At 48.1% G+C, this 11,030-nt stretch overlaps 3 protein-coding genes across 3 annotated transcripts in view; 1 reads left to right on the forward strand and 2 right to left on the reverse strand.

Moving 5' to 3' along the window:
* The window catches only part of LOC144482985 (uncharacterized), a 47,134-nt gene extending 36,126 nt beyond the window's left edge, over positions 1–11,008 (reverse strand). The window contains exons 1-2 of the mRNA XM_078201812.1: positions 10,925–11,008; positions 1,973–2,225 (exon numbers count right to left, since the gene is read on the reverse strand). Of these exons, the coding sequence (XP_078057938.1) occupies positions 1,973–2,225; positions 10,925–11,008 (337 nt within the window). The remainder of the gene's footprint in view (positions 1–1,972; positions 2,226–10,924) is intronic.
* The window catches only part of LOC144483022 (uncharacterized), a 1,062,789-nt gene that overhangs the window by 449,273 nt on the left and 602,486 nt on the right, over positions 1–11,030 (reverse strand). The window lies entirely within an intron of this gene.
* Positions 1–11,030, forward strand: part of LOC144483037 (uncharacterized) — a 116,663-nt gene that overhangs the window by 28,533 nt on the left and 77,100 nt on the right. The window lies entirely within an intron of this gene.

Consider the following 11,030-nt stretch of genomic DNA (forward strand, 5'->3'; position numbering starts at 1 on the left):
GGACCAAGGAGCAGCACAGGCTTGGAGGGCCGAAGGGCCTGTTTCCTGTGCTGTACTTTTCTTTGTTCTTTGAAGCTTTCACCACACCTGGCTAAACCTCTGACTAACCTGACTAAAACTGAGGATAAAGTATTGGTGTCTGTAAGGGCTAAAACAATACCTTTGGCTTCCTTGTAGATCTGTGGCACCAAGTTCAAGACTCCTTCATGAATCATCCTCTTGGCCTCCAGCCTGTCAACTGTCCATGAGAATCTCATATGTTTCAGAATGTTCACTGCTCATTCTTCCAAACCCAATGAGTATAGGTGCAACCCTTCCCCAAAAGACGAGTTGGATTCTGCAGCATCACTTCCCCAAAACTGGAGAATCCCCCCCCCCCCCCCCCCCGAGGTCAAAGGACCCCCCGGCCTGCTACGATTCCTGTGGTGGGTGAAGACAACACCTTCATCTTAGGAATGGGCCTGGTGAACTTTCTCTGAACTCATTCCAATGAAAGCATGTCATTCCATAAGTAGGGAGACCAGAACCGTACACAGTATTCCAGCTGCTATCTCAGCAATGTCCTATGTAGGTGCAGCAAGTTCCCTTTCTCAAACTCCACCCCCTTGCAGTAAAGTCCAACACTCCATTTGCCGCCTTCTTTACTTGCTGTACCTTCATCCTATGTTTTCACGATTCATGTACAAGGACACCCAGATTCCTCTCTACGGCAGTATTCTTCAGTTTCTGTATATTTAAACAATTTTTTGCTTCTCTATTCTTCCTGCCAAAGTGGAAAAGCTCCCACTTTCCCGCACTATACTCCATCTGCCATTTTTCTGTCCATTCAGGTAACTTATCTGTGTCCCTTACAGATTTTTTGTAATAACCTCACAACTTGCTTTTCTACCTATCTTTGTATCATCAATTCTGGCTTCATCCAAGTCATTGATCAAGGTGGCTGTTTTTCTCTCTCTCAGTTGTGGGTGATATTTGTCCCTATTCTCCTGGAAACTGAATGAATCTTGTTCCAAACTGGGTTCAATATCAGACATTTCAGGGAGTCAGGAATCATTCACCCCTGAACCTACACTGGTAAAACCCCAGGCAGTTCCTCAGTAAGGGTTTTTCTGGTTCCTCACCATATATTAGTCAGGATACTGAAACCCAGCTTTTTTACAGTCCACTCCTGGAGGTCCCACTCCCTGAGCCGACAACATTCAGCAGTGTCAGTGCTGAAGTTTCACAGTGGGAGTGATTCCCAGAGTAACTGTCAATCAGATCACCATTGATGTCCAGGTTTGTGTATTTTTAGTTATCCGGATGTCTAACACACGCACATCAATAAAACAGGGAATTCCTGCAAACAAACTGCAGCTTCTTCTCTATCTGGAGATCCAATGTTTGTTGAATAATTGTCCCAGCGGTTAACAGGCTCCTGTGAACTCATCCAACTCGTATTTTAATACTGACTTTAACAAATATATTTTAAATAGGTTTATTTTAAATGAGTTAAAACCAGCCTTAAAATGGTAGATATAGTATAATAACCATAGTACTTTTCAGACTGGAAACTTTAACCTGCTGTTTCACTTTGATTTAGGAGCAGATCCCAGTTTTACACCAATCTCTGATTCATGTATCCAGCATTCACCGTCATTCTAAAAGCAGAAGTTGCTGCAAAATCTCAGTACGTCTGACAGTATCTGTAAAGACAGGAACAATTAATGTTTCCAGTTGAATGTGACTCTTCTTCAGTGTCAAAACATTAGCTCTGTTTCTCTCTCCAGAGATGCTGTCAGACCTGCTGAGTTTTTACAGCACTTCTTGTTTTTATTTACGAGTTCAGGACTCAGACGAGACAATCCACAATACAAATCTTACAACTGGGCCAGGGTTTATTAACATCAGCAGAAACAGACACCAATGAAAATAGTTGGGACCTCGATGTGATTAACAGCAAAATTCAGTCCTTGCAGTCACTCGTGAACATGATGGTGTTTCAGCAGGTGAGGTGACTGAGTGAATCCCTTCCCACACACGGAGCAGGTGAATGGCCTGTCCCCAGTGTGAATTCGCTGGTGCTTTACCAGGTTGGATGATTGACTGAATCCCTTGCCACAACTAGAGCAGGTGAATGGCCTCTCCCCAGTATGAACTCGCTGGTGCCTCCGCAGGCTGGATGAACAAGTGAATCCCTCCCCACACTGAGAACAGCTGAATGGTCTCTCCCCAGTGTGAACTCGCTGGTGTTTCCGCAGGCTGGATAACTGAGTGAATCCCTTCCCACAATGAGAGCAGCTGAATGGCCTCTCCCCAGTGTGAACTCGCTGGTGTGTCTGCAGGTGGGATGAACAAGTGAATCCCTTCCCACACTGAGGACATGTAAATGGTTTCTCCTCCGTGTGAACTCGCTGGTGCCTCCGCAGGTGGGATGAACAAGTGAATCCCTTCCCACAGTGAGAGCAGATGAATGGCCTCTCCCCAGTGTGAACTCGCTGGTGTGACTGCAGGCTGGATAAATGACTGAATCCCTCCCCACACTGAGAGCAGGTGAATGGTCTCTCCCCAGTGTGGCTGCACCAATGGGTTTCCAGCTGAGAATGGGATCTGTATCTCTTCCCACAGTCCACACATTTCCATGGTTTCTCCATGGTGCAGGTGTCCTTGCCTCTCTCTTTGGTGGACAATCAGTTGAAGCCTCGTCCACACACAGAACACGGGTACAGTCTCTCCCTGCTGTGAATGGTGTGATATTTATTCAGGCTGCGTAACTGGTTAAAGCTCTTTAGTCAGTGCACTAGAACACTCTCACTCGGGTGTGGCAGTGTGTTGGTGCTTTTCCAGTCACACTGATGGTCAAACTCTTTTCAAATCGACAAACTGGACAATATTTTCTCCTTCGAGATTCAATGGCCGATGATATTCAGCTCCCATGGAATATGACTCTGTCAGATCTAGACGTGACGTTTGAGATTTCGGCCTGTGATTCCTCTTTCAATATCCTGTAAAACAAGTTTACAAAAGTCATCAGTGTCAGTACAGGATAGAAATTCAGAACAGACAATTCTAGTTTCTATGAAACATTCTTTCCTATTTCAGTCCCAAAAAGCTGTGAATCTCCATCCCACACACTCTCCCTCCATTCTCACTCTGCTGTATCTAATATTCACCCTCCCAATTCTCCTGAAGGTGCTGATTGAGGCTGATTGACAGATCCGTGCTCACTGCTTCCTGTCCTGGACACAGAGACCATAACAAATAGGAGCTGCAGTCGGCCATTTGGCCCATCGAGCCTTTTAAACTATTCAATGAGACAATTCGTTCATCTACCTCAGCATCATTCTCCCCACACTAAACCCATATCCCTTGATATCTTCAATATCTAGAAACCAATCAATCTCTATCTTGAAAATAGTTGATGACTGAGGCTTCACTGTCCTCAGGGGTTGAGAATTCCAAAGCCTTACCACATCCTTGAGTGAAGAAATCCCCCCACATCTTAGCTTTTGCTCCATCTTCTTGTCTGTTCCCCATAACCCTTGACACCCTTGTCAGTCAAAGGTCTGTCTAACTGGAATATATTCAATGATCCTGAGTATAGGAGTTGGGTGTTATAGTTGTATGAGTCGTTGGTGAGGCTGCACTTGGAGTATTGTGTACAGTTTTTGTAACCCTGTAATAGGAAAGACATTGATAAACTGGAAAGAGTGCGAAGAAGATTTATGCGGATGTTGCCGAGTGATCGCGAGAGGTTGGACAGGCTAGGGCTTTATTCCTTCGAACGTAGGAGAATGTGGGGTGACTATATTGAGATGTATTAAATCATGGGGGGCAGAGATAGGATGAACCCACATTATCTTTTTGCCAGGGTAGGGGAATTGAAAACTAGAGGGCATGGGTTTAAGGTGAGAGGGGAAAGATTAAAAGGGACCTGAGGGGCAACTTCTTCAAGCAGAGGGTGGTGTGTACATGGAATGAGCTGCCAGAGAAAGTGGTTGAGGCAGGTTCAAACAGCAGGTTAAACATTTAAAAAGCATTTGGATAAGTACATGAATTGGAAAGGATTAGAGGGATATGAGCCAAACACGGGCAATTGGGACTAGCTGGGAGGGCACCATGGTCGGCATGGATCAGTTGGGCCCAAGGACCTGTTTCCGTGCTGTATTGCTCTATGACTCTATGTGCTGGCTGCGTCAGCATCTATTGCCCATAACTCATTGCCCTTGAACTGAGTGGCTTGCATTGCTGGGGGATGTGATAATTTCCTTCTTTAAAGGACATTATTAAATCAGATGGATTTTTACAACAATTGTCATCAATGGACTTCTAATTCTAGATTTTTACTGAATTCAAATTTCAACGTTTGCCGTTGTGAGATTCGAACCCAGGGTTCACACTGTATTGCCCTGGATCCCTGTATTACTAATCCAATGACACTATCACTGCACCATTGCCTCCCCATCCATGGTAAAGGAGTCATAATCGCCCGAGATCCATGGAATCAGAGCATGCTCTGAGTTTAAATTAATGCTCACGAACACTCACCCCAAAACAATTTCACTGTTTTCACATTTTAAAATCTGCAGCAGCTGAAAAGATCTCGGAGAGATTGGTGTCCGGGAAAAATGTTGCAATCTTCAAATCTTCTCCCTGTAAATGAGGAAAGTTATAGGTGTAATTCAAGGTTAGAAATTCAAGACAGACAAACATTTCTTTTGGTCCGAGTTTGCTGTGAGTAAATCTTTCCCTTCTAACCCCCTGTAAAAGGAGTTTCCAAAATCCATCAGCATCTGTCCAGGACAGAGATTCAAAACATTCACTCCTACTTTAACCTGGCACAGAATTACTTTAGCTGGGACAAAATTGCAGTGGAGGCAGTTCAGAGAAGATCCAGTTGGTTGATTCCTGAAATGAGGGGTTTTATCTTTCAGGTTGAGCAGCTTGGGCCTGTACTCCTTGGAGTTTAGAAGACTGAGAAATAATCTTCATGAAACATCTGAGAATTTAAGGGCGGCATGGTGGCTAGCACTGCTGCTTCACAGCGCCAGGGTCCCAGGTTCAATTCCGGCCTTGGGTCACTGTCTGTAGGGAGTTTGCACATTCTCCCCATGTCTGCGTGGGTTTCCTCCAGGTGCTCTGGTTTCCTCCCACAGTCCAAAGATGTGTGGGTGTGGTGGATTGGCTATGCTAAATTGACCCTAGTGTCAGGGGGATTAGCAGGGTAGATGCATGGGGTTGTGGGGATGGGGCCTGGGTGGGATTGTGGTCTGTACAGACTCGATGGGCTGAATGGCCTCCTTCTGCACTGTAGGGATTCTATGATTCATATGATATAAGGTGCTTGACAAGGTAGATGCTGGGAGGATGTTTCCTCTGGTGTGGAAATCAAGTGAAAATCAAGGATCTCAAATTTAAGATGAAGAGAGATCTTTTCTCTCAGCGGGTTGTTGATCTTTGGAACTCTGTCTTCACCAGTGAGGATTGGAGGCAGGTCATTGAATATATTCAAAGCTGAGGTTTTGATCCACAAGAAAGTCAAGGGTATGGACGGGCTGGGGGTAGCAAAGTAGACATGATCTTAATGAATGCTCATTAAGTGCTCCTCGGGCTGCAGTAGAGTGTGACAGTTGGTGTCTCAGTGAGGGAGTGCTGCTCGGGCTGCAGTAGAGTGTGACAGTTGCTGTCTCAGTGAGGGAGTGCTGCTCGGGCTGCAGTAGAGTGTGACAGTTGGTGTCTCACTGAGGGAGTGCTGCTCGGGCTGCAGTAGAGTGTGACAGTTGCTGTCTCAGTGAGGGAGTGCTGCTCGGGCTGCAGTAGAGTGTGACTGTTGGTGTCTCACTGAGGGAGTGCTGCTCGGGCTGCAGTAGAGTGTGACAGTTGGTGTCTCACTGAGGGAGTGCTGCTCGGGCTGCAGTAGAGTGTGACAGTTGGTGTCTCACTGAGGGAGTGCTGCTCGGGCTGCAGTAGAGTGTGACAGTTGGTGTCTCACTGTGGGAGTGCTGCTCGGGCTGCAGTGGAGAGTGACAGTTGCTGTCTCAGTGAGGGAGTGCTGCTCGGGCTGCAGTAGAGTGTGACAGTTGCTGTCTCAGTGAGGGAGTGCTGCTCGGGCTGCAGTAGAGTGTGACAGTTGCTGTCTCAGTGAGGGAGTGCTGCTCGGGCTGCAGTAGAGTGTGACAGTTGGTGTCTCAGTGAGGGAGTGCTGCTCGGGCTGCAGTAGAGTGTGACAGTTGGTGTCTCAGTGTGGGAGTGCTGCTCGGGCTGCAGTAGAGTGTGACAGTTGCTGTCTCAGTGAGGGAGTGCTGCTCGGGCTGCAGTAGAGTGTGACAGTTGGTGTCTCACTGTGGGAGTGCTGCTCGGGCTGCAGTAGAGTAATTAATTTATTTAATTATTTTTCAGTTCAATTAGTGAAAAAAATCGGAGGTTTTTTTTTTCTAAACAGGAAATAGGCCCAGCAGCAGCCTGGGAAGATTTTGGAGGGTTTAAAAGTAGGCCGCACCTTTGAGCGGGCAGCGTCGTTAGCGGGCAGTGGAGTGAGCAGGGGACAGAGTGAGAGCTAAAAGGGCTTTGGCTCACAGGGCTTCGGCGAGGAAGGTTGTTTGTTTGTTTTTCTTCGGTTACACCCCCTTTTTGTTTTATCCCCAAAACTAAAAAGGACATGGCTGGTATGAGTGGGAGGCCAGTATACTGCATTCGGTGTGGGATGTGGGAGTTCCTGGAGACTACTTGCCTCCCGGAAGTCCATATCTGTGCCAGATGTGTGGAACTGCATCTCCTGAAGGATCGTGTAAGGGAGCTGGAGCTGAGGCTCGATGAACTCAGTTTAGTTAGGGAAAATGAGAGAGTCATAGATAAAAGTTATAGTCAGGTAGTGACACCAGGGTCTCGGAAGGAAGACACGTGGGTCACGGTTAGGAGGGGTAATAGTCAGAAGGGTGATGTGCCAGAAAGCACCCCAGTGGCAGTCTCCCATAAGAGAAAGGGATGGGCAACAGATGGGAGAAGGGAAGGGAGTGAGCAGTCTGTGGAGGGATCCCCTGTGGTTGTCCCCCTCCACAATAGGTATATTGTTTTGGATTCTGTGGAGGGGGATGACCCTCCAGGGGTAAGCCACGAGGACCAGATCGCCTCCACGGAGACAGGCTCAGGGGTCCGGAAGGGAAAGAAGGGGTTTAGGAGAGCGATAGTTGTGGGGGACGCAATAGTTAGAGACAAGGACAGGCGCTTCTGTGGGACTGAACGAGAATCCAGGATGGTAGTCTGCCTCCCTGGTGCCGGGGTACTGGATGTCTCCGAGAGGGTAGGAAGCATATTTAAAAAGGAAGGTAGTCAAACGGATGTGATTGTACACATTGGGGGAAATGATGTAGGTAGGAAGAGCAGGGGGGTCATACGAGAGAAATTCAGGGAGTTGGGTGCTAGGCTAAAAAGTAAGACCTCCAGTGTAGCAATCTCTGGACTGCTCCCGGTGCCTAGTGCAAGTGAGGCTCGGAACAGGGAGATTCTACAGTTGAACGCGTGGCTAAAGGACTGGTGCAAGAGGGAGGGTTTTAAATTCATAGATAACTGGGAAATCTTCAAGTCAGGATGGCAACTGTACAGAAAGGATGGGTTACACCTTAACTGGAAGGGAGCAAATATCCTGGCTGGGAGTTTTGCTCGAGTGTTTCGGCAGGATTTAAACTAGTGTGGCAGGGGGGTGGGGAACAAAACAGGAGGTCAGTAAATACTGAGGCTGGGGTCGAGCTGGGGGCCAGGGCAAGGCTAGCTAAGAAGAGGAGCACTCTGGAGGAGGAGGACCTGACTGGGCCTGGAGGTCTGGAGTGCATCTGCTTCAATGCGAGGAGTGTAACGGGTAAAACAGACGAACTTAGGGCCTTAATGCTTGTGCGGAATTTGGATGTGGTTGCGGTGACGGAAACTTGGTTAAAAGAAGGACAGGACTGGCAGCTGAATATTCCGGGGTATAAGTGTTTTAGGCGAGACAGAGGAGGGGCTAAAAAAGGTGGGGGAGTAGCGATATTAGTTAAGGAGCATATTACCGCGGTGCAGAGGGTAGACAACTTAGAGGGGTCATGTACTGAGTCGCTGTGGGTGGAACTCAGAAACAGGAAGGGTGCAGTCACTATGCTGGGGGTGTACTACAGACCACCCAACAGCCCACGGGAAGTGGAGGAAAGGATATGTCAGGAGATTCTGGATAGGTGCAGAAAACATAGGGTTGTTGTAGTGGGGGACTTTAATTTCCCTGGCACAGACTGGAAAGTGCTTAGAGCTGGGGGACCGGACGGGGAGGAATTTGTAAAATGCGTACTGGAAGGTTCTTTGGAACAGTATGTAGATAGCCCGACGAGAGAGGGGGCCATATTGGACCTAGTTCTGGGAAATGAGCCCGGTCAGGTCGTCAAAGTTTCGGTAGGGGAACATGTGGCAAATAGTGACCACAACTCTGTTAACTTTAGGATAGTAATGGACAAGGATGAGTGCTGTCCTACGGGCAGGGTGCTAAATTGGGGGAAGGCTGACTATAGCCGGATTAGGCAGGAATTGGTGGATGTTGATTGGGAGAGGATGTTCGAGGGTAAGTCCGCGTCTGGCATGTGGGAGTCTTTTAAGGAACTATTGATAAGGCTGCAGGATAGGCATGTGCCTGTAAAAAGGAAAGATAGGAAAGATAGGATTCGAGAGCCGTGGATAACCAGGGAAATTGAGGATCTGATTAAAATGAAAAGGGAGGCGTACGTTAAGTCCAGGCAACTGAAAACAGATGGAGCTCTGGAGGAATACAGAGAGAGTAGGAAAGATCTCAAACGGGGAGTTAGAAGGGCAAAAAGAGGGCACGAGATGTTCTTGGCAGGCAGGATTAAGGAGAATCCTAAGGCATTCTATTCATACGTTAGGAACAAAAGAGTTGTCAGGGAGAAAATCGGACCTCTCAGGGACAAAGGAGGGGAATTATGCTTAGAACCCAAGGGAATAGGAGAGATCCTAAATGAATACTTTGCATCGGTATTCACGAAGGAGAGGGGCGTGTTAACCGGGAGTGTCTCGGAGGGAGGTGTTGACCCGTTAGAGAAAATCTCCATTACAAGAGAGGAAGTGTTAGGTTTTTTAGGGAACATTAAAACTGACAAAGCCCCAGGGCCTGATGGCATCTATCCTCGACTGCTCAGGGAGACGAGAGAGGAAATTGCTGGGCCTCTGACGGAAATCTTTGTCGCTTCTTTGGACACGGGTGAGGTCCCTGAGGATTGGAGGATAGCGAATGTGGTCCCGTTGTTTAAGAAGGGTAGCAGGGATAACCCAGGAAATTATAGGCCGGTGAGCTTGACGTCCGTGGTAGGGAAGTTGTTGGAGAGGATTCTTAGAGACAGGATGTATGTGCATTTAGAATGGAACAATCTCATTAGTGACAGACAGCATGGTTTTGTAAGAGGGAGGTCGTGCCTTACAAATTTGGTGGAGTTTTTTGAGGAAGTGACAAAAACGGTTGATGAAGGAAGGGCCGTGGATGTCGTCTATATGGATTTCAGTAAGGCATTTGACAAAGTCCCACATGGCAGGTTGGTTAAGAAGGTTAAGGCTCATGGGATACAAGGAGAAGTGGCTCGATGGGTGGAGAACTGGCTTGGCCATAGGAGACAGAGGGTAGTGGTCGAAGGGTCTTTTTCCGGCTGGAGGTCTGTGACCAGTGGTGTTCCGCAGGGCTCTGTACTGGGACCTCTGCTATTTGTGATATATATAAATGATTTGGAAGAAGGTGTAACTGGTGTAATCAGCAAGTTTGCGGATGACACAAAGATGGCTGGAATTGCGGATAGCGAAGAGCATTGTCGGGCAATACAGCAGGATATAGATAGGCTGGAAAATTGGGCGGAGAGGTGGCAGATGGAACTTAATCCGGATAAATGCGAAGTGATGCATTTTGGAAGAAATAATGTAGGGAGGAGTTATGCAATAAATGGCAGAGTCATCAGGAGTATAGAAACACAGAGGGACCTAGGTGTGCAAGTCCACAAATCCTTGAAGGTGGCAACACAGGTGGAGAAGGTGGTGAAGAAGGCATATGGTATGCTTGCCTTTATAGGACGGGGTATAGAGTATAAAAGCTGGAGTCTGATGATGCAGCTGTATAGAACGCTGGTTAGGCCACATTTGGAGTACTGCGTCCAGTTCTGGTCGCCGCACTACCAGAAGGACGTGGAGGCATTGGAGAGAGTGCAGAGAAGGTTTACCAGGATGTTGCCTGGTATGGAGGGTCTTAGCTATGAGGAGAGATTGGGTAGACTGGGGTTGTTCTCCTTGGAAAGACGGAGAATGAGGGGAGATCTAATAGAGGTATACAAGATTATGAAGGGTATAGATAGGGTGAACAGTGGGAAGCTTTTTCCCAGGTCGGAGGTGACGATCACGAGGGGTCACGGGCTCAAGCTGAGAGGGGCGAAGTATAACTCAGACATCAGAGGGACGTTTTTTACACAGAGGGTGGTGGGGGCCTGGAATGCGCTGCCAAGTAGGGTGGTGGAGGCAGGCACGCTGACATCGTTTAAGACTTACCTGGATAGTCACATGAGCAGCCTGGGAATGGAGGGATACAAACGATTGGTCTAGTTGGACCAAGGAGCGGCACAGGCTTGGAGGGCCGAAGGGCCTGTTTCCTGTGCTGGACTGTTCTAAGTTCTAAGAATGATGCAGCAGGCTCGATGGGCCGAATGACGGGCTCCTGTTCCGAATTCTTATTCCGATGGTCTTGGATAGCTGCGCATGCGCCCTGCTCCCTATTGTCCCTCTGAAGAGAGAGGTTCTGAACCAGCCCCTGAAACCACGCCCATTGTGACCCGAAACAGCCAGCAGCGCATGCGCTCCGTCTCCGCTGAAACAAGATGGCGGCTGATAACCGGGGCCTGTTCCCGGGATAAAAGCCTGGGAGCTCTAAACCCGGGACCTGCAGGGTCTTATTCGGGCCTTGCAGCCGACAGCGGGTGTTTGGAAGCCATAGCTCCCTCCCCACCTCAACTTCCGGCTCCATTTCTCCTGCAGCCCGACCGACT

This window comes from Mustelus asterias, unplaced genomic scaffold (genome assembly GCF_964213995.1).
Source record: "Mustelus asterias unplaced genomic scaffold, sMusAst1.hap1.1 HAP1_SCAFFOLD_44, whole genome shotgun sequence".
Lineage (NCBI taxonomy): Eukaryota > Metazoa > Chordata > Chondrichthyes > Carcharhiniformes > Triakidae > Mustelus > Mustelus asterias.